This window comes from Rhinopithecus bieti, unplaced genomic scaffold (assembly GCF_001698545.2).
Source record: "Rhinopithecus bieti isolate Rb0 unplaced genomic scaffold, ASM169854v2 scaffold_5101, whole genome shotgun sequence".
NCBI classification, from domain to species: domain Eukaryota; kingdom Metazoa; phylum Chordata; class Mammalia; order Primates; family Cercopithecidae; genus Rhinopithecus; species Rhinopithecus bieti.
Genome location: NW_016804853.1, coordinates 754910 through 778895, shown reverse-complemented (window position 1 = coordinate 778895; position 23986 = coordinate 754910). Strand labels below are relative to the sequence as shown.

Here is a 23986-nt window from a genome sequence, read left to right as displayed (position 1 = left end):
TATCCACTCTAAGTTCGTTAATTTTACTCTACAGATATTTACTGTTTGAAAACTCAGTATGTCAAAATGTAAACTTTTCACGGGGAGTGTCAATTTTAAATATTGGTTTCCTAGAGTTGTTACTGGTTTATTGATGACATATCCCTGTCAGAAAAATCTGGTGAAGCCCAAATCCTAGCTACTTGAGAAGCTGAGGCAGGAGGATGGCTTGAGCCCAGGAGTTCCAGGCTACAGTGTGCTATGATTGTCTGTGAATAGCCATTGCACTCCAGCCTGGGCAACATAGCAAGGCCCCATCTCTTAAAAAAAAAAAAATTGGTGGCTATACCCTACACTTTGTGTGTGTGTGTGTGTGTGTATGTGTGTGTTTTTAAAAGTTACAAACACGTATTATTGTAGTAATATATTGTAGGCATATAAAACAAGTGGAAAGTAGAAGGAAATAACTCAGATTAAGATTGAACAATAATATATTCTATTATTTATGATGGTTTCATATTATCATTAACACCTTAAAACACAGATGCTTTAGGGTAATTTTCATCATTAAAAACAATATTTTAAGTGGTTCTATTTATGATTTTAATGTCTGGCTTTTCCAGATCTGATGAGATCATCATTCTTTTACTTTACAAGAGCTCTAAGGGAAGGGTTGGTTCCGCCTTTTTTGGTTTGCTGGGTTTCATTACTATTATCTTTGATGTTTTGATTTTTCTGCAGAAATCTTTTGAAGCCACTTGTCCATTCTGTGAATGTTGGTTATACCACATAAGACAATGTATAAAGTTGTATAAGCCGAGGCATGCTAAATGGAAGCACATCACAGTGCACTGAGAGTTAGGGGACAAAGGGCACAGACTATCTAAATGCCAGTCTATAGATTTTCTTTCTGTACCATAGAGGGTCATCTTGCACACAATACTGAAGAGACCACTGCCCTAGGAGAGCCCTCCAAATAAGCATCTTATTTATTTATTTATTTTTGAGATGGAGTCTTGTTCTGCCGCCTAGGCTGGAGTACAGTGGTGTGATCTTGGCTCACTGCAACCTCTGCTTCCCAGTTTGAAGCGATTCTTGTGCCTCAGCCACCAGAGTAGCTCGGATTACAGGCGCGTACCACCACACCTGGCTAATTTTTTGTATTTTTTAGTAGAGACGGGGTTTCACCATGTTGACCAGGCTGGTTCTGAACTCCTGTCCTCAAGTGATTCATCTGCCTCAGCCTCCCAAAGTGCTAGGATTACAGGCATGAGCCACCACGCCAGGCCTGTAATATTTTTTTCTGAACTGAATAGTACTGAAGAGAGTTGGATTTATATTTTTAAAAAGCTTGTATGCATTGTTGTATACAGCAAGGACTATTTGTCCTTGTATTTATTTGTTCATTGTAAAGGAAAGGAGATAACTGTGGTGTAGCATTAGCAACATGGCAAAACCCCATCTCTACTAAAATATAAAAACTTAGCCAGGCTTGGTGGCACGTGCCTGTAGTCCCAGCTACTCAGTAGGCTGAAGCAGGGGAATCACTGGAACCTAGGAGGCGGAGGTTGAAGTGAGCCGAGGTCGTGCCACTGTACCCATTCTGGGCAACAAAGGGAGACTCTGTCTTAAAAACAAAAACAAACAAGCAAAACAAACAAAGAAACCAAAACACTGAATTTGGACAGCTCTGCCACCAACTAGTTCTGTAGAACAGACAAGTGACTCACTTTCTGTAAGCCTTGGTTTCCTTGTCTGTACCCTCACACAGTGGTGGTGGCAATTAAATTTAAAAAGAGATTTGTCAGAGAGCTTTGTGCCCTCATTTTATATCTATGTATGATGTAATTTTATGTAATTTTTTAAAGTGGAAAGCCTTTTTTTCCTAGGCTGAGTGTCTATACACCCTCAATAGCAATTTCTGTTTGTTTGCTTTACTTCTAGACTGCCTCTTTAAGCTATGTCCCATGAACCGCTACTCTGCCCAGAAGCAGTTCTGGAAAGCTGCTAAGCCTGGGGCCAACAGCACAACAGATGCAGTACTGCTCAACAAACTGCACGTACGTATTGCAATGGGGCTGTCAAAGGGGCAGTAGTGAGTGGCTGCCTTGGTGGTGTCTGGGTGTAATGGTGGGAGACTGCTTATGCAACTCTCCAACTCTAGCTTCCGGCTTTCTTATGTTTTTTCATGAAAGGGTAGAAGGGAGCTGACCCTAGGGAGGGATAGATCCTAGTCATCTTGAGATATCTGGAGAGTTCTTTTCTCAGCCACTCTCTTTGCACGGGTAGCTTTGGATGGAGAAGTTATAAGCACAGGCACTGGAAGCAAACCTGGAATGGAATCCTGGCTCCACCACTCAGTAACCGGTGCTCTTGGGCACGTTATGTGCTATTTTCCAATTCTGTTATGTTATCTGTAAAATGGAGATGGTAGTACCCACCTCAGGAGGTCATTGTGAGGATTACAGAAAATGAGACATAAAAGGCACATGAACAGTGCCTGGCACATAGTAAATACTTAATAAGTTTTGGCCGTTAGCATTGCATCTATCCTGTTATCAGGCATTTTAAAGATGTGCTCATTCCATTGCTGATGTGCTGTGTGACCATAGGAAGTTTTTGAGCCTCTCTGATCCTGTTTCACCTTATGTAAAATAATGACTTAGTTCTTTTAGTGCCCTGCATTCCGAGGCTAATCAGGAAGTTCTCTGAGATGTTTAGAAGGAGACATGACATATAAGCCAGTGTACTAATATCGAAATTGTACCCCATTTCCTGTTCCCTGACCTACTTCATTTTCTCCCCGTCATGTAACATCATCCTTCTAATGTATTTTGGTTACTGGCTGTCTCCCTCCCCTGGCATGTAAGCTTCGTGAGGGCCCAGGTCTGTGTCACTGTTACTTGTTGCAATAGCCTTTGTGTCTACAACAAGGTTGCGCACTTACCAGGCACTCAATCAAATATTTCACAGAATACACAGTGATCTTTCCTGGGGCTCAGTGATGACAGTTGAAGACCTGGAGCATCTGTGAGCCCTGAGCAGCTCAAGAGGTTCTGCCTCTCACCTTACTCCATTTTTGACTAGCATATGGCAAAGTCACAGCTAGCTGCATTTGGTAAGGTGAGGGTCATGTGAAGGGATTCCTACATTCAGTGTGTGTTGTTTCACACGGGATGTGATGAAAAGCCCAGGCTCCTCACCTCAGGGAGCTTACAGTCCAGCATAAGGACACGTAAGGTCACTCCCATTGAACCTAAAGTAAAATCCAGGCTGTCATCATCTACAAGATTGTACATGCCTGGACCCTGCTGTCCCCACAGTGGCTTCTTAACTACATTCTGGCCATATGAGCTTTATTTTATTTTATTTTTTATTTTATTTTTTGAGCACCTCAGACTCTCCACTGTCACACGACCTTTGCACCCTCAGTTTATCCTGTTGAGAACATTCTTTTCCTGGCTCTTCTTGAGCTAGGACTTTTGAGCCTTTGTGTCTCAGCTGAAGTGTCATCTTAGCAAAGTCTTCCCCTCTTATCTAAGAGATATCTTGCTGGTTTTTCTCCATCATAGCACCCTGTTTATATCTTTCTCAGTACTGATCAGGGTCTGCAATTATATTTAGTAGCTTCATTAATTATCACCTGTTGCTTATTAGAATGACAGCTGTACCATGTCATTCTCTCTCTTGCTCACTGCTGTATCCCAGCTTCTGTAACAGTGTCTGGCACATAGTAGGTGCTCAGAAATATTTATTGAATAATAAATGAGCAGTGTACTAGGCCCCAGAGATAGAACTATGACAGTCTTAACCCTGTGGGAGCTGAATATTAAAGAATAAAGAGGCAGTGATAAGTAGTGTATTACAGGACAAACCACACAAAGCTGTGGGAGCACATAGGAAGGGTGCCAAATCTGTCTTTGCTGGATAAGAGGGTGTGATACAGTGGTCAGGGAGGACTTCCTGGTGGAAGAAGGAAGTGCTGAGTAAGCCTCAGTTGGAGGCACCTGTGGGATTTAGAGAGTAGAAGAAGAAACAATGAACTCAAAGACTTGGAGGCTAGTGATTGCTTTGAAGACTTGTGGAATTGCATCATTATTCTAATAATGATGATTATATCAGACATCCTCAATTCCAACAAAACCACTGTACCTTCTTTAGAGCAAATATTATTTGGCTTTATGAACATGGAATAAAATTCATAAATAATAGATACCAATTAAAAATTATAAAGGAGAAATAAAAGGAAAGTAATAAATTATATAATAAATTGAATACTCTTCTTAAGTCAATGCTAAGGAATGACTACTCTAGAAGACATAAGGAAGTAAGTACTTGCACCTTTTTGTATAAACCCCATGAGTGGGGCAGCTGTAGACTGTGACTGGTGCAGGTATATGGTATTGGCAACGTGAAAAGCATGTTATCTAGGATGTGGTTTTCCAAAAGGGCTTCAATCATAATCACAGAAGACGTAATCTCAAGTGCCATCATCCCAAATGTTGAAATCCCTAAAAATTCAATTCCAAAAGCCTAAATCCCTAAAGTGTAAAATCCCAAAAATCTCAGTCATAGGATAGCTGCATGTTAGGCCAGCTCTTATGGACTATCTCTGTTTAAATACCCATAATCTATTACTGCAGTACACTTTTTTTTATATCGAATTTTAAAAGTTTTTTTTCAGTATTTTAAATTGTTAGCATTATGATTATTATTATTATTAATTTTTTTAAGGCAGAGTCTCACTCTGTTGCCCAGGGTGGAGTGCAGTGGTGCAATCTCGGCTCACTGCAACCTCTGCCTCCCAGGCTCAAGCGATTTTCCTGCCTTACCCTCCCGAGTAGATGGAATTACAGGCATGCACCACCATGCCTGGCTAATTTTTTTTGTAGTTTTAGTAGAGACAGCGTTTTATCAGGTTGGCCAGGCTGGTCTCGAACTCCTGACTTCAAGTGATCCACTGCCTCAACCTCCCAAAGTGGTGGGATTTTAGGCGTGAGCAGCTGCGCTCAGCCCTGTCAGCATTATTTTTTACAATTCACTATGCTATGTATTTCATCTTTGCATCATTTTCAATATTGGAGATTTAAATCATGTGGAGACTAATATTAGAGAGTTCTGATTCATTTTATGCATTCTTCTGCAAGTTTAACTTAATGAAAGTGCATCGTCACAACACTGACATTGTGAATATGTAAAAACATGGGAACTTCCCCTGTAAATGAAGAGATGTTCTTCCTTGATGAATGAAGAGATGTTTGTGTTTGTGAAAGATAAAACTACTTGAGCTCTCAGCTCTTTGGGCAACTGCATATCCAGTGGTGACCCTCCATGGTTTTGATCCATCTCGTCAAAAGACTCAGGTTTTTGGTCACGGTATTTCAGATGACTGCAGTATGAGCTTGGTGCATACAATCACCAACCATAGTGATATGTGATTTTACATTTCCCTTTTTATCTATTTCTTTATGGTTAATCTGCTTATACTCCCTGTGACCACTGTTAGTATACCTGCGTGTTTATGCTTGCAAAAATATGTATGTTACTATTCCCCATTTTATTGTATAAAATGGCCTGTGAAGTGTTCTGTTGTATTTTCACATGTTTCTCAAATCCCCTTTTAAAAATATCAGTCTCTTTTGAAGAATTTTAAAATTATTTTTTCCGGAATTGCATTTTGGGGATTTTAGTCTTTTTTGACCTTTGGGGATTTTAACATTTGGGATTATGGTATTCCGGATTGTTGTGCCTTTTGGGATTATGATGATATCTTTTTCCAAAATAATCAGCAGCTCTTGATCATGTTATGAATAATGCAAAGTACACTCTTTTCTTTCTTAAGTAGTACTTGTACTTTTGGAAAATTTATTAATAGTATTAATAAAACCATGGGAAGCTGTGATTTCTGTTGATATGTAAAATGGAGTGAGGTGCTAGGTTCAGGTAATTACAGATACTCCCAGGCTGGAGTGCAGTGATGCCATCATGGCTCACTGCAACCTTGACCACCTGAGCTTAAGTGATCCTCCTGCCTTGGCCTCCCAGAGTGCTAGAATTATAGGCATGGACTACTGCGCTCAGCCGACAGATAGCTTTTTAACTTATGTGAATGTCCAGCTAGACATAGAATTGTATGGGATAAATGATGGTTCATCCTTGCATAGGACTGTAATATGCATTCACTATACCCAGCACCCCTAGCTCCTGTCCACTGAACATCAGTAGCACCCTCTTCCAGTCGTTGCACCAATCCATAATCTCCCCAGAGTCTGTGCCGGGAACATGGGAATCTAGTTGAATATGTGGGGGAGGTTGGTCAATCCTGCATGTATGTATATTTAGTGCATACGCCCATAAGGGGCTATGTTTGTGGAAGGTCTGTGTGTCTTTAGTTGTCCTGACTTTGCTTTTCTGGTATAAAGATCATTCTGTTCAGTGAGATCTTATTAATACATCTCCAACTCTTTCCTCTCCTATACTTTTTACCACAGGGGTTGTAAATTCAGATTCCTCTTGGCCATGCAGGAAACCAACAGGAATAAAGTGGGCTTGGTGGGTAGTGTTGCCAAGTGGAGGGTCCCGTGGGTAGGTCTGGAGGGGCAGCTCTACTTCCCTGCTGTCACTGCTTGGGAATGTGGGCTGAGAGCTGCTGCCATGTCTTCTGCTTTTTAAGAGAAGATAAAAATCCATGCTTTTCTGTGTAGTATCTCAATTTTGGAAAAGATGTTGGGAACTAACTCAATTAAGGCTTGAGATATATACTCAACACCAAGAGAAATGGCTCAGGCCGGATGTGGTTCTTCCGCCCCGTTTACAACCTGTGCTCTATATGTTATGTTTCATCAGCAAGTCCTTTTGACACTCCTTCCTATGAATGAACTGTGAAGAAAACAGCATGGTTGAAAAAAGTTCAATCATAAGGTGATCAAAAATGGTCAACTCCTTATTAAAAAGAAAAAAGAGGAAAACAGTGATCTCTCTCATGCTGTTTATGCTTTAAAAAAATAAAAAAGGAAGCCAGTTATTTTCCCTGATTTAAGATTACTGATGTAACTTTCAGGTCTTTTTTTTTTTTCTTTTTTTTTGAGATGGAGTCTTGCTCTGTTGTCAGGCTGGAGTGTAGTGGCACGATCTTAGCTCACTGCAACCTTCACCTCCTGGGTTCAAGCGATTCTCCTGCCTCAGGCTCCTGAGTAGCGCGCCACCATTCCTGGCTAATTTTTTGTATTTTAGTAGAGATGAGGTTTCACCATTTTGGCCAGGATGGTCTCGATCTCCTGAACTCAAGATCCGCCTGCCTTGGCCTCCCAAAGTGCTGGGACTACAGGCGTGAGCCACTGCACTCGGCCTCAGGTCTTGAATGTTGACTTTATGCTTCACTTTCTGCAGTTCCTGCTTTCCTGCTTAGCTGGAACTTTTCCCCCTAGTGTCTTAAAGTCATCTACATGTTTCATTCAATTTACGTTCCCACCAGCCAATAAGATGTTGTATTTTGGACAGCCACTTTGCTGTTGGGACCGATGGCCAATCTCCAGTGGGTTTTCATTTTTATTTTTGTCAACTACTATGCAGCACCCCAATCAGAGGTCAGATTTTTTTAAATTAATGCCATTTAAGGAATTAGTTGTCTAGACCACTCGACTTCCTTTTGACTAGGATAAGCACCATAAACAGCACTTTGAAGGAGAGTGACATCTAGTGGCTGGTTACTGTCTATGCTTTTTCCTTCTCTGGGAATAACTGGATTTTAACTCTCTTGGTCATGATATCCTAAGGGTCTCTTGACAAAATGAGCTTCTTTCCATCTGCAAATCACATAATTTCTTCTAAAGGCCATTACCACTGTTTTCGGACAGCAGCGTAGCTGTTACCTTGAAACAAGCACCTACATTGTTTTGTTCTGAGAAATGATTACTTAAGTCACAGCTTTGACGAGCTAGGAAGAGCCAGAGGAGTGCCAGGTCCTTATTGTCTGGGTACTACAATGCTTGTTTTTAGAAGCCTTGCTTCAATATCACATTACATGATTCAGAGCTTGTTGACTTTAACAAAATAACCTTTCCTCACTATTTCAGTAACCTTTCTATTGTCATTTGATAATAGTTTCTCTATCTCTGAAATAAAATAACAGGTGGCTATGAAGGGGCAGACCTTGATGTTGCTTAGGGAACATGGTGAATAATAGTGGTAGAAACCATATCATAGAGTATTTTTTTTTCTCTTAGAAATTAAAAACAGTCCACAACCCATTATTCAAGGGAAAAGAGTAATAGGTATGTAAATTATTAAGATTTTAAAATAATGAAAAGGTAACATGTTTAAGATGCCTTTCCTTTTTTTTTTTTTTTTTTTGAGACAGTCTCACCACTCTGTCACTCAGTCACCCAGGCTGGTGTGCAGTGACATGTTCATGGCTCACTGCAGCCTCAACCTCCTGGGCTTAAGTGATCCTCACACCTCCCTGCCTAGTAGCTGGGACTACAGGCACACACCACCATGCCTGGCTAATTTTTGTATTTTTTGAAGAGTCGGGGTTTTGCCACATTGCCCAGGCTGGTCTTGAACCCCTGAGCTGGAGCAGTCCACCCACCTTGGCCTCCCAAAATGCCAGGATTACGGACATGAGCCACGGTGTGACTTTAAAAAATTAAGAGTACTTGACACAGAGACATGATGAAGATGTTTTTGAAGAAATTACACACATGTATTTTAGGAGGAGAATTTCAAAATGTATGAGTAGGAAAAGCAAAAAAATATTCATTGATGGGATTCCTAAATTGTGTTCCTCAAAGATAACCTTGGGTTTTATTTTGATGTTTTCCCTACTCTCCTACCCGCTATTCTGTTCCTGTGTCTCCACATTTTAAACTATCAACAGGAGTATGCTATTCACTTCCCTTTCTTTAACTTGCTTTTTTCCCTGTTAATATGTTGTGAATAAATTGGAATCTCTGTCATTCTTTTTTTTTTTTTTTTTTTGAGACGGAGTCTCACTTTGTTGCCCAGGCTGGAGTATAGTGGTACGATCTTGGCTCACTGTAACCTCCACCTCCTGGGTTCGAGTGATTCACCTGCCTCAGCCTCCTGAGTAGCTGGGATTACAGGCATGCACCACCACGTCTGGCTAATTTTTGGGGGTATTTTTAGTAGAGATGGGGTTTCGCCATGTTGGCCAGGCTGGTCTTGAACCCCTGACCTCAGGTGATCTGCCCGCCTCAGCCTTCCAAAGTGCTAGGATTATAGGCGTAAGCCACCATACCTGGCCTCTATCCTCATTTTTAATGGCTACATGGTCACTTCCTTGTATGGCAGTACTGTAATTTTAGATAACCAGCCTCTATGGGCAGAGGTTAGGTAGGGAGTGATATTCAGGATCCTGACAACCTTTGTCATTCTGAAAAAAGTTTTATGGCCTTGTACATATGCCAGGTTGCCCTTTTAGGAGAAACTCCTAGAAGTGGAATTGTTAATGTTTTATCGAGTGAAAAGCTTTTTGGTCAATATTGCGTGAGTATCCTTTAGAAAGGCACTAACTTAGTATCTTACAGTGAGGGCCCATTCTTGGAATGTACTTGAGGGATTTAACCAAACAGATCTCATTCTTTTCAAGGGTAGAAACAGCCTTGATCAGTGGCCTGTAGTGTTTGTACCTTGTTACCTTTTCATCTACCTTATTGCCTTGACTCCTGTTGAACCTGAAAGAATCATGGATGGTTTTGTCTAAATACCAGACTTGGTTTTTTTGTCTTTTTTGAGATGGAGTTTCACTCTCGTTGCCCAGGCTGGAGTGCAATGGCATGATCTCGGCTCACTGCAACCTCCACCTCTGGGGTTCAAGTGATTCTCCTGCTTCAGCCTCCCGAGTAGCTGGGATTACAGGCATGTGCCACCATGCCCGGCTAATTTTGTATTTTTAGTAGAGATGGGGTTTCTCCATGTTGGTCAGGCTGGTCTTGAACTCCCAACCTCACGTGATCCACCCACCTCAGCCTCCCAAAGTGCTGGGATTACAGGCATGAGCCCCCGCGCCCAGCCCAGACTTGGTTTTGTGAGGGGATTTATGTAACTACTAATGTGAACTGAAATGAATTAAATTTGATATTTATATATTTAGTAAAAAATGAAATGGGGAGTTTTCTTCTTAAAGAGAACTTATAGGAAAAGTGAATTCTTAAAACGGTCCATAAGCTTAATACATGTAATACTTATTCAGTGGTGACGTGAAGGCTCAGTTATCATTAAACTTTATTAAAACTTTACTAAATAGTATTAACTCTTAGTTTAACAGAGTTTTGACAGTTTTAGATGTGATATTAAGGATGTCTCATTTATTTATCTGTTTTTGAGATGGAGTCTTTGTCACCCAGGCTAGAGTGCAGTGGCACGATCTCAGCTCACTGCAACCTCCGCCTCCTGGGTTCCAGTGATTCTCCTGCCTCAGCCTCCCGAGTAGCTGGGACTACATGTGCTTGCCACCATGCCTGGCTAATTTTTTGTGTTTTTACTAGAGACAGCGTTTCACCATGTTTGCCAGACTGGTCTCAAACTCCTGACCTCAGGTGATCTGCCTGCCTCGGCCTCCCAGAGTGCTGGGATTACAGATGTGAGCCACCACTCCTGGCCAAGAATATCTTTATTTTAAAAGAAGTCTTTAGATATTTATTCTCCAATTTTGTTTTAATTTTCTGTTCTTCTCCTGCCTTTTATATGTCTTTTGACAAATGCCCATGCTCTTTAGAGCTGCTGGTGTTTAATTAGTCTTTAATGTGGAATATATGCCTTCTTGATGGCTAATTTGACATTTCTTTCTAGATAAACCAGTAACCATTGGGTTGCTGTTTTTGTACTGTACTTATTCTAAGCATAGGTAGAAACATAATATTAGTATTTCTTAAACTGAAGCCATTGGACATTCTTGAGAGTAAGGGGAATGTTCATGAGCATTTTCCCACTTAAAGATGAGTTCTTTGATCATTTGAGTCCAAGAAATGCTACTTAAGAACTCTCTAAAGGTGAATCCTTTCTGTGTGGGCTTTGAACAAGGAAAAACCATATTTGCATGTTGGAAAATATTTTATTTTACTGAATCCATTGATTTTTTTCCCTTTGATTTTTCCCCCTCTTGAGTTTGTAGTCAGTGTTAGCTGAGAACTCTTAAGCAGAAAGAACAAACGGCTCTCCACAGAGAGTAAGCCTTCATTCCAAATGGATGCAGTCCAATGTTTTGTTTGGAAAACTACCTGCAGAACCTGTGGGTACTGTAGAAATCTCCAAAGGGAGTATAAGCTCAGGCATGAAATTAGGGAGAGCAAGAGGTGAGAGGCTGCTAAGGAGAGTATTTATGCAGAGGAAAGAAAAGATTCAGGAGAACTGTGCTGAGGACAACTTGCATGCCAAAGATTGCCATGTTGCAAGCACTGGTATTATTTCTGAATGTGTCTTGCACCCAGTGGATTTTATCCTTGTGTCACTGAGAATAGCAGACTGGTAACTAACTCCAAAAGAGAGAGAGGGAAGTTTTGAATGGGCCATTGTTTTAAAGAGCTGATGCCAGATGTGGTCAACTTGCAGTGATCCACGCTAATGTGTGCGGATCATTCCCCTCCTGTAATATGGTTTCATTTTGGCTTAGAATTGCTTCCTGCAGTTCATTTTTCTCAAAAGATGTGCTTTCCTAAAAATACCTATGTTCTAGGTAGAAATGGAACAGATGCTGAATTTGAAGGAAACAGAAAGGTTCTTGACCCAGCTAACTTAGGTCACCTTTTGAAATGTTAATCGTCAGAACATTTCTTAGTTTTAGAAACTAGTGTGTAATAATAATGATTAAAATTTATGATTAAATGGCAGTTATGTGTCTGGCATACCTTTTCTCTAATCTCTACAATGGCCCTAAAAGGCTTACATTGTCCCCATTTTGTGATGAGAATACTGAGTGAGGCTTGGTGGGATTCAGTAAAGAGGACAAGATGATGAGGCAGGTAGGTAGGGGACCCAAGATCATGTCCATAAGACTCTGTGAAAATGAAGACATTACTGGGGAAATAGGACCCACTGGCACCTGGTAGCATCTTGACCTAAGGAAAGGAGACACTCGAGGAAGAGTGCTTTCGAAACCCTTCTGAAGTACACTCTTATCATCAGGGTTTTACCATTCATCAGATTCAATACTGAATTTCTTCTCAGTTATTTTACTTCCCCTCCACCAGTCTATGTTTGGGAGATGGTTTGGGATAACAGTTTGCTGACTGCCTAGGATAAAGCCCATTGCCCTTCACCATTATTGTAGTGTGGTAATAGTGCTTTCAGAGTTGCACAAGTGAATGAATTCGGGAAGGTGGCCCTGCCAGACTATTCTAGAACTTTACCAGACTATTCTATTCAGCTTTACCATGTCCCCGCTGGCATGTCACATTTGGAATGGTAACCTTTCCCAGCCTCATTTGTAACTATACAGTTTATCCAAATGTGGACTTGAACACTATCTCTGCCACTTAATAAATGTGTGGTTTAAAAAACATTAAGCAAAGTTTCAAATGTACCCAGAAGAAGAGAAATGGCATAACAAATCCCTTTCCTACCCATCATCCAACTAGCTATGCAAGGATGACCAAATTTTTTAATCACTTTGAGTCAATTTCTTCTTTAAAAGTGGGGTCATAATGTTCTCTTCAGGGAATGATTATAAAAATTGATTACATTATAATTAATGTCTAAGAAGAATAACTAATAACTACATGTGTGCTACAGTGTATCAGGTACTGTGCAGTGGAGTTCCTGTGAGGTGCAGGTACCATTTTATCCTTATTTTACAAAGGAGGAGACCGAGGCTCACTGATATTAAATAACACATTCAAGTTCACAAAACCACAAACCACCCAAATCCAGCATTTAAATTCAGTCTTCTTTTAGTCCAAAGCCTTAAAGAGGACTTTCACAAATTGTAAAGGGGCTACGCAAATTCCCTCCTTCCCTGGCCCTATTTTCTTTGAAGATATTTCAGCTCTTGACTTATTCTCACCCTAAGCAAATACCCATGAATTCCTTAAAGAAAAAAAAAAATTTTTTTTGAAGAAGCCAAAAAGGCCAACAAAGCAAAGGCAAAGTGGATGAGCTGTTTGAACCCTTTGGCTCATTTCATGAAGCCTCAGTGTGTGTACGCAGGGATTTGCTTATTTCTGTGATTCTTGTATTAACTGGCGACATTTGTTCTGCATAACCGCAGTGGGCTAGAACACATTGTTTCCTCTTTGTGACCAATCTTTCTTCTCAATGCACAGCACGCTGCAGACTTGGAAAAGAAGCAGAATGAGACAGAAAACAGGAAATTGCTGGGGACCGTAATCCAGTATGGCAATGTGATCCAGGTAGGTCAAGGCGGCTCTTCACTTCTGAAGCTGAAGCATTACAAAGAACATAGCTGAGAAAACAAACACATAAGACAGGGTTTGGACACCTTTACAGTAGGACTCCATGGAGGCAGCCAGTTTGTTGCAAAAAGTCTAGTGTTTCTTGTTAGATGTGATGGACTCTTGGGCTGTTTGGTTGGTCATCTCTCAGTGTGAGCATCTACTTCTCTCTGTCTGTGGCTGATCGTTTCACTCCAGACACTTCAAATGGGAAGCTTCCTACTTGAAAAGGAACCTGGCTGTTGCAGTTCTGTTTAACTTATAATGCTTGAAAATTCTTCCTATTTGGTGAAGACTAGCTTGCCTATAACTTTTATCTACTGGCCAAAAAGAGCTGCTCCCCAGAGGTAATAAGAGCAATTCTGTACCTTTGGGACTTTTCACATAAAAAATACTTATCATTTTGGTACATTTTATACTTATCAAAAATATTTATTGTTTTCATGTCTGGTCTCATGGGTTGCTTATCTTTTGTGCCTTTGCATTTGGCATGGAGATAAAACACAAACCAGGAAACAGCTAATACAGGTTTTGCTCAGAAGATCTCTCTGGGTCCATGCCAGTCTTCCTGGAAGCCCAGTGCAACATGTGGCTTTCTTGATTTGTCCAGGCACAAAGAGTAGTGGTTACCAACTGTTGAGCACCTAGACCCGTTTAATGATCTTCCTTCATTATTTTCCTTTTTGAAAGATTTTACCCACTGTGTAGACATTACTAATTACATAGGAATCCTTCCCCTTTCTCTTGCTATTAGGTATAGAGCATGGCTAATCAGGAAGATGGGAACACTAGTAAAAGATTGGTAAAAGCAACCATTTGGGGTTAAATGGGCTCTTTACATTAGGCCTTTTGAAATAGTGGAAGTAGCTTGAGAACCTGGTTGAAGATTAGATCCTGCCACTCATCCACTTCCTCCTCTTTAAGTTCCATCCTCTTCAGAATGGACACAAGTGTCCAGGTGGGCTCCTAGTTCAGTGTCAGCTTTATTACTAAGCCAGGCCAGTGCCCTGAAATTCAGAGTACAAGACTTCCTGATTTGGTTAGATTGGAGAATATGGCTTGACATGAAGATGAAAGGTGCAGAGGCTAAGGACATAAACTTCTAAATGCATTCCATTTCAGGTTTTGTAACTCACTGTGAGATTTGGGGCAAGAAATCTTGCCATGTGTCACTTTGCTCACCAGCAAAATGGAAATGGTAATGGCATCTGCTCTTTAGCATGGTTGAGAGGTGCCTGTCTCAGAATAAGCTGTGGATACACTGTAATTAATCTTAGTTATTATTACTTCCTCCAACCCTGGATCTTGGGGCCTACCTGTAGGTAACTTTGGTTTATAAACAAACTGAGTCTGGCACCTTGACAGATGTGTGCAGGACCAGAGGCCACTCACCAAGGGATCAGTTGAGGGATTGGGAAGACGTTGCCTTCTCCTTGTTTATTTTAGCTAGGGGTCATCGGGGCTTGTGGATCAGACAGGTTATTCTTCTACCTCCAACAGCACTGTTCGGGGATTTGGAGGACCTCCGAATACTTCTAGCAGCTGTATCTGTTACCATGTGAAAAGGAGGATATTCGCAATTAGCAGTGGAGTCTCATTCTGGTTATACCATATCTTTTTCCTCTTTTTTTTTTTTTTTTTTGAGACGGAGTCTTGCTCTGTCGCCCAGGCTGAAGTGCAGTGGTGCCATCTCGGCTCACTGCAAGCTCCGCCTCCCGGGTTCACGCCATTCTCCTGCCTCAGCCTCCCGAGTAGCTGGGACTACAGGCGCCCGCCACCACGCCCAGCTAATTTTTTGTGTTTTTTTTTTAGTAAAGACAGGGTTTCACCGTGTTAGCCAGGATGGTCTCAATCTCCTGACCTCGTGATCCGCCCACCTCAGCCTCCCAAAGTGCTGGGATTATAGGCATGAGCCACCACGCCCGGCCGGTTGTACCATTTCTCAAGGGATTGGGCTGTCTTTCATATTCCTTTCCACTTTCTCTTATAACCTGTTGAGTTGGGAAGCCTTGGCCAACTGTTTCTGGTCTAGACTGACTATCAGACACGTTATATCCCGTCTAGGTCTTCAGTCTTTCCATACTGCTCATGTAATTGTTACCCCAAAACCAAGAATAAAGTACTTGGAAATTAAAGCCATTTTCTTCCAAATTAAATGACAATCCTCCACAGGGGTTGCATTTTATCTTATTTAATTTTTTTAGAGACAGCGTCTTGCTCTGTCACCCAAGCTGGAGTACAGTGGTGTGATTTTTGCTCGCTGTAGCCTGCAACTCCTGGGCTCAGGTGATCCTCCCACCTTAGCCTCCTGAGTAGCAGGGACTCCAGGTGTGTACTCCCACACTTGGTTGATTTTAAATATTTTGTAGAGACAAGGTCTCCCAGTGTTGCCCAGGCTTGTCTCAAACTCCTGGGCTCAAGCAATCTTCTGCCTCTGCCTCTGAAAGTGCTGGGATTACAGACGTGAGCCACTTCGCCTGGCCCTGCATTGTTTTTTAAACTGTTGCCTGTGCTCAGAGTGGCCTTCCTCAGGTCCACCTATGTGTCAGGGCATGCCACACTGCAGTTCCTTAGCCCGTTCACACAGGGTTAGGTCTGTCCCACTGACAGATGGCAGGTGATGATGGAACAGTTGACCTGAGCAACATCCATCTTGTCCAAGGCTATGCTGAAAAATAAAACATGGCAGTTTTTCTTGTATTCTGCCCTGTCTTTCTGCTCCCTTTTCTCTTCTTCCTTTTCTTATCATCTGCAGCCTTAGGCACTTTGTGATTCTTTAGCTTCACCAGCAGCTCAATGGTGGGAGGAATGTTTGCTACCTAGTTGATATGATTGAAAGAAGGAATGGTAGAAAATTCAGATTTGCTGCCACTCACTTGATTCTCTTGGTGGGTTTTTAGCTCCTGCATTTGAAAAGTAATAAATACCTAACAGTGAATAAGAGGCTTCCCGCTCTGTTGGAGAAGAACGCCATGAGAGTAACATTGGATGAGGCTGGAAATGAAGGGTCCTGGTTTTACATTCAGCCGTTCTACAAGCTGCGATCCATTGGAGACAGCGTAAGTGCGGATTCTCCGCCTAGAAAGTGTTCCATGCCGTGCTTCCAAGTGTGACTGTATGTTAGAGTCAAGGAGGAGACTTTGAAAGTTGGAACCAGACCCTCGTCCTGCATAAAGAGAGGGGAATTGCTATGGAAACTAGTGTTTGGGAAACAGGGAGCTGTGGAGAGAAGTGTGACCTAAATACTGTCACTGCGTTTTTCCTCCTGGACGTCTGAAAACATTGTATGAACAGCCCATTGCCTTAGGAACTTTACCACAAAAACAGCTATCCCGTATTAATGTCCTGGAGAGGGTCCCTGTCATTCCAGACCCATTAGTGGAATAGAAATGTCTTTTCTATTTTGGAAATAAAGTTAATAAATGATGGAGGATGGAAAAGAAATAACCTACCCATAGTAGGGAAGGAGAGTAGAAATTGGGATCAGCTTCATTTGTTCCTATGTCGAGAAGCATTCAGGCTCCCCATCGTGTTCAGCAATGCAGTGGGTCTGGAGCAGGGCCCACTCCCGAGGGTTCTCTAGTGTATAAAGCCACAGGAAACCTTAGAGCAGTTCTGATATTTGTTGGCTGAATTAGTCAGCCACTATGTGGTCATATACTTAACAGTGACTGTGGTTAAATGCTATCAGCTATGTTTTTGACCTTGTTAATGATTCTAAAATAGCTGCTTTTTATTGAAAAATATACCTCAAACAGCATGAAATAGTCTGAAAATGCTCAACCAGCCTTAACTTTAAAACTGGTTTTGACACTTTTTAATAGTGCCGTTTAAATTGACAAGCTTTGGGAAGTCAAATATGTTTGTATATTTTAAGGAATGTACCAGAAACATCTAGTACCAGACCATTTCCTCATAGTTGGTAAATAATTGATCCTTAACTGTGAACAGGAAGAAAAGCCCAGTAAAACTTAGGTTTCATCAAAAGTGTTGGATTTATCAAATGAACTTATATTCATTTGGAGTTAGAGAAAATTCAATTGTATATGCTTCTCAAATGTGATAAGCTTGAAAATAGATGGTTTTTCATGTTAGGAAACCATCTTCTCTAACCAAAAATAAAAAACAAGTGTGCCTTGTTCTGAATTTCATTTTCAGCACATCCTTTGCTTTCCTATCCTTTAAATGAATCTGTGTGTGGCCATGACTTAGTTGAGAAGATGAGATGGACTTGAATTTAAAATAGTATTTTACAAAAAATAGGTGTAGACCCATTTGTGGGCCGTGACATTAATTTAGTGGCTTGTGACTATCCTTTTTGAAAGTGGAATAGAACAGAAAGATCAGACTGTGTTATACTACGTAATGATAAGTATTGTTGTTTTTGGGGGGGCAACTTTTGTTTTAGTTATATATATAGTATATTATATATATTATAAATATACAAACATGCATATAAGTCTAAATGGCTGTATATATGACTTGATCATAGAAAATGTATTTACAAATGTTATAGTAAAATATGAAAGTAATTGCTTTAGAAACAAAGTTGTGGCTTTGTCTGTCAAAGATAAAGACTTATTCAGACTCTATCTTGTTTTTTCTTAAATTTACTTAAAACTTATTTATATAGGCACCCTAAACTAAGTGTTTTTGTTTGTTTGTTTGTTTTTTCCTGCTCTGGACTGGCTTTGAAATATCTCTGTATAATCAGTGACACTCGGGGAACAAAATTCAGGTTTAACCTTGTAAACATGACCCCTTCTACACAGGGTCAGCTTTTGAGGGAGGCGTGGTGTGCGCTGCATCTTTATACTTGCTGGGGATAGGCCTTGCCTTCTTCAACACAGACACATATGTCTCCTGGGACTGCCCAGTGGTCAGTCTGCAGTCCTTATCAGTTTTGTGCAAAGCTGTATTGCTCCTTTCCTTTCCAGGTGGTCATAGGTGACAAGGTTGTTCTGAACCCCGTCAATGCTGGTCAGCCCCTACATGCTAGCAGCCATCAACTGGTAGATAACCCAGGCTGCAATGAGGTAAGGACATTGAGTTATGCCTGTGGGCATGAGTATCCTGCAGGAGCAGGTCTGGCTGGCGCCAGTGCATGCATGTGCTGAGAGTGACTTCAGTGACTCTCACTGAAGTGACTTGGGGCAGGTGCCCATTCTGCAGGTGAAGAAACAGGCCCAGGGTCAAGGCTGCCATGTAAGGTTGTGCAACTCTGTGTATTGGGTAGTGGATGCAGGCTGATACTCACTCTAGTGCCCAGTTTGCTAAGCCTCGCATCACGGAGGGATTGTTTTTTAATTTGTGAAGCCAGAGATAACCCCTTTTACTAATTTTTTTCTGGCCATAGGAGCACCTTTTTCTAATTTGTCTCCCTATGCAGGATGCCTCTTTCTAATTATTCAAAAAGGAACACTGCAGATTATCAGCAGCCCTGCAAGGGTGATAGCTTGCTTTTGGCAATACATCTCCTTATCCTCTAAATTGGCAATTATGGGATACAAGGATGTTACTTCCTTGTGACATAAATATTTGTCTGATGGGTAAGGACACAAACTCTTCAGTGGGATAGATGTGGATTCACATCCTGTCTGCCATTCCTAGCTCTGTGATGGTAGGTTGGTTACCTGGTCTCCCTGTATATCAGTTTCCTTATCTCTGAAATGGGGGTGGTGGTCAGACCTATTTTTTAGGGTGTTGCAAAGAATTAAAGGAGATGGTGCATGTTAGCACCTAAACCTAGTGCCTGGCATAGATTTAGTGCACAAACAATGGCTGCTGTTGTTAACAATGCTCATTAACGTTTTTGAGTTTATACACTGGACTCATTTTTTTCCCTTTATAGCTCATTCCATTTTGTAAGTACTTATTTTCATCAGGCCTTTACTTTCTAGCTAGAGAGCAAGAGACTTGGAGGAAATGGAAAATATCATTCCAGAAAGGCAGGAGGGTTGGTTCCATTAGTCATGGTTGGACTGTGCGTAGTGATTGGTGCAAGTGAACCATTTATTGTCAAACTCTGCCAACAGGCCAGTTGCATTTGCAGGTGCTGTGATTTTAGTGGCATCAATCTTTAGAGTTTTTAGTCTGAAGTACAGCCCTGCTTCCTAGGCTGCAGTGAGAAATTTGGGGGCTGGATGGCACAGTGGTTGTGAGGGGTACGTGAAAAATAACTCTAACCTGTTTTTCAGGTCAACTCCGTCAACTGCAATACAAGCTGGAAAATAGTCCTTTTCATGAAATGGAGTGATAACAAAGACGACATATTAAAGGGGGTGAGTTTGATGCTTTATGGGCTGAGCGTTACTTGACTCTTCTTGAGGGCAGCAGTCTAATTCTCTGTTTAAATTCTTTTTTCCTTAATTCTTTCTTGTGTTGACTTTTAGGGTGACGTGGTGAGGCTGTTCCATGCTGAGCAGGAGAAGTTTCTCACCTGTGACGAACACAGGAAGAAGCAGCATGTCTTCCTGAGAACCACGGGCCGGCAGTCGGCCACATCTGCCACTAGTTCAAAAGCCCTGTGGGAGGTGGAGGTAAGGGTAGGGTGGAGAAAGGGCGCTTTCTATATATGTTCTACAAATATATATACATACATACACCTGTATATGTCTATACACCTAGATACACAACACCTACACACATACACACACACAGAATACGTGTGTGTGTGTGTGTGTGTGTGTGTGTGTGTATGTCACAAACAGGTACTTATACCCACCCTGTTCCAAAAATGGGTTGTGGATGGCTTAGTGAAGTAAGTGCATCATGACATATCATGGTGCTGGATATTTGTGCAGAGGGAAAGAATAAGTACTTTGGAAACAAATTCAAAAATGAAATTAGAAATATCTTTCTCTGAGCCATCTAATCTCTTCTATTGTTTTCTTTCCTTTGCTCATTTATCTATCACAACAATATTTAACCAGGTGTCTACCTGACATGATACACAGGTGATGCCCACACTGGTGATGGGGCAGAAATGAGAAGATATGCACCCAGATAACTAGGACACACAGGGGGATGGTGCAGGTGATAAGAGGCATGTTCCACATGCTTTGGAGGTTTCAGTGAGAGAGGGTGAATGTCTGGTTGGGTGAAGAATTAAGGAAGACTTCCTGAAGGAGATAGCATCTGATCTGGTACCTGCAGGATGATTTATATTTCAGAAGGAAGAGATGAATGGGGTAGGTTACTTCATGTAAGAGAATGGTGCCGAATGTGGAAACACGAAGCAGCGTGAGATAAAACTCAGTAACTTGTTTGGTGAAGGGCATGGGATAGGCGTGGAAAATTAAACAGAAACTGTTTTTGGAGACCAGAGCCTGAAGGGCCATATATCCAGGCTATAGGGAGTTGGGATTTCATTTATGGGCAGGGGAGAAATGTGGAAAGTTGTTTGAGAAAGGGAGTAACGTAATCACTGTGCAACTTAAAGAAGCTAGAAGATTCTGCCCACAGCGTGTAGTTTATTGTGAGGAGAGTCTAGAATTGCAGGACAAAGAAGGAAATGATCTGAACGCTTGGTGAAAGAGGCAATGAGAGCTTCAACTAACATGGAGCTCTTTCTTCACCTCAGGCCTTCCTTTCTGTGTAATTGCAGTGTGAATTAGAATTCTAGTTTAAATTTTGAATTTGAATAGATACATTTTTCTGTCTCTGCTTGCCTTCTCTTTTCCTCCTCCCTAGCTTCAATTGTTTCATGTTGCTATTGAGGACTAGCCTATGTACAGTAAAGTGCCCAAGTCAAGAGTATACAACTCAATGAATTTTTATGTATACATTCAGCCATGTAACCAGCACCTAGAACAAGAAACAGAACGATAGCAGCACCCAAAAGGTCCCTTGAGCCTCTCTTTCCAGGCAGTGTTTCTTTTTTCCTTCTGGAGACTTCTATCTCCATAAATTAGTATTGCCTCTTCTTGAACTTTGTATAAATGAAGTCATACGGTATACAGTCTTTATGTTCTGATTTTTTTTTTTACTCAGTATAATTATTTTGAGATTCATATATATTGTTGTATGTATCAGATTAGTTTGTTCCTTTATATTGCTGCATAATAGTCCATCATATGGATACACCACAATTTGTTAATCTATTCACCTGTTGGTGAACATTTGAGTTGTTCCCAATTTCTGGCTATTTCAAATAAAGCTTCTAGGGATATTTGTTTACAAGTTTCTGTATGGATGTAACTTTCCTTCATTTCTCTTGATTAAATGCCTAGCAGTGGATTGGCTGGATCATATGGTAGCCATTGTATGGTATGGTATGGTGTGGTATGGTATATATTCAACTTCATAAGAAATTGCTAAACTGTTCTCCAAAGTGGTTGGACCATTTTACATTCCCATGAGTAATGTGTGCGAGTTCTAGTTCTTCCATATCCTTACCAACACCTAATATGGTCAGTCTTTTCAGTGTTAGTCATTCTAGTAGGTACATAGTAAAATTGCAAAGTGGGTTGAATTTGCATCTCCTATTTGATTTAGTAGGTGTGTAGTGAAATTTCATTGTGGGTTTGGTTAACGATGTTGAGCATTTTTCTCATGTGCTTATTTGCCATCTGTGTAACTTCTCTGGTGAAATGTTTGTTCAGATAGTTTGCCCATTTAAAAAATTGTCTTACCATTCTTTTAACATGGATATTGTAAGAATCAAGTTCAGCCGGACATGGTGGCTCAGGCCTGTAATCCCAGCACTTTGGGAGGCTGAGGCGGATCGATCATCTGAGGTCGGGAGTTCGAGACCAGCCTGACCAACATGGAGAAACCCTGTCTCTACTAAAAAATGCAAAATTAGATGAGCATGGTGGCGCATGCCTGTAATCTCAGCTACTTGCGAGGCTGAGGCAGGAGAATCACTTGAATCTGGGAGGCGGAGGTTGCAGTGAGCTAAGATTGCGTCATTGCACTCCAGCCTGGTCAACAAGAGCGAAACTCCGTCTCAAAAAAAAAAGAAAAAAAATCAAGTTCATCTTGGGCATTGTATAGAAAAGTTTCCACAGTTATGATAAAAAGGAATCTATATAAAGTTTTTGTTAATTCCCACCCTCTATCCATTTTCCCCTTTCTTCCTCTTCTCTACCTGCGTTTGCCCTTTAGTTACTGTATGTGTCTACACAGGGACCTGTCAATCCTACTAGATTATAAACTCCTTGAGAGACATCAGAATGAAATATCAGTTGTCAGATTCTTTTAACAATTATGTCTTCAGAGTTTTTGCTTTAACATCTAAAAAAAGGTTCATTTTCTCATTTTAAACTATTTAAATACTCTAGGTGAGATAGATCACTCATTTGCCTATGACCTTTTAGAAAAGTTGTTTTGGCCAGGTGTGGTGGCGCATGCCTGTAATCCCAGCACTTTTGGAGGCCAAGGTGGGAGGTTCAGTGACGGTCAGGAATTCAAGGCCAGCCTGGTCAACATGGCAAAACCCTGTCTCTACTAAAAATATGAAAATTAGCCAGGCGTGATGACACACATCTATAATCGCAGCTACTTGGGAGGCGGAGGCACAAGAATCACTTGAACCTGGGAGGTGGAGGTTGCAGTGAGCCAAGATTGCACCACTGCTCTCCAGCCTGGGTGACAGAGCGAGACCCTGTCTCAGAAAAGAAAAGTTGTTTTGTTAAAATATTGTACATATGCTTAATCTAAATTTGCGTTGACTGTGTTTTGGTGTATTTATAAATGGTGGACTCAGTTTCTGAAATAAAACTTTTTGTTTGCCAAAGAAAAACCTGCAAAAAACAAAACTGCTTGAGAGCCAGAATTTGGTCTTGAACTTTGTCATTGAAGATTGATGCCCCCATGGTCCCCACCAGAGTTTTTTACATTCAGAACAGTCTCTCAAAACCACTTCTCATGTGTGATTTGGATACTGGTACAAAAAAAAAAATAGAGATTTTCTCATCTTTCAGAATTAATTTAAAATAATAATGCAAACCAAGGAAACATAGAAAATCAAGAAAACAAGGGTAGAAGTGAAGTGTTGTTTCACTAATTTAATGTGCCTACTTCCATTGAGCTGTTTTTCTATGAACAGGATATTTTTGCATGGTTGATACCATTTTATAAGCAAATTTGCACCTTGTTCTCCTGAATTTCTTAGGAAGACGTTGAATATTTCTTTCTCTCACTTTTTAAAATGGATTCTGGCAAGTCAAGTGCCCTTCAAAATAAAAGAGGGAAGACAACACCATGTATTTTATATTTGTAGTAATGAGCCAGGGTTTACATTATATGTCTGTAGCTTATTCATCATCCCCAAATAAATACTATGCTCATTAGCAGTCACTCCCTATTTCCCCTTCAATATCCCCCATTCTCCTGCCCTTGGTAGCTAATCTACTTCCTATCTCTATAGATTTGCCAGTGCTGAATGTTTCATATAAACAGAATCCTACCATATGTGGTCCTTCATATCTGACTTCTTTCACCTAGGATGATGTCTTAGTCCAATTCGGGCTGCTATTATAAAATATCATAAACTGGGTTGCTTATAAATATCAGAAATGTATTTCTTACAGTTCTGGAGGCTGGAAATCTAAGATCAAGGCACTGGCAGATTCAGTGTCCGGTGAGGGCACTCT

At 40.9% G+C, this 23986-nt stretch overlaps 1 protein-coding gene across 11 annotated transcripts in view; it reads left to right on the top strand.

The window, feature by feature from the left end:
- ITPR1 (inositol 1,4,5-trisphosphate receptor type 1) overlaps window positions 1-23986 on the top strand; it is a 361669-nt gene that overhangs the window by 136870 nt on the left and 200813 nt on the right. For all 11 annotated transcript variants that reach the window (XM_017870725.1, XM_017870723.1, XM_017870722.1 and 8 more), the window contains exons 5-10: window positions 1924-2039; window positions 13260-13346; window positions 16289-16447; window positions 18326-18424; window positions 19586-19669; window positions 19781-19927. In XM_017870725.1, the coding sequence (XP_017726214.1) occupies window positions 1924-2039; window positions 13260-13346; window positions 16289-16447; window positions 18326-18424; window positions 19586-19669; window positions 19781-19927 (692 nt within the window). The remainder of the gene's footprint in view (window positions 1-1923; window positions 2040-13259; window positions 13347-16288; window positions 16448-18325; window positions 18425-19585; window positions 19670-19780; window positions 19928-23986) is intronic.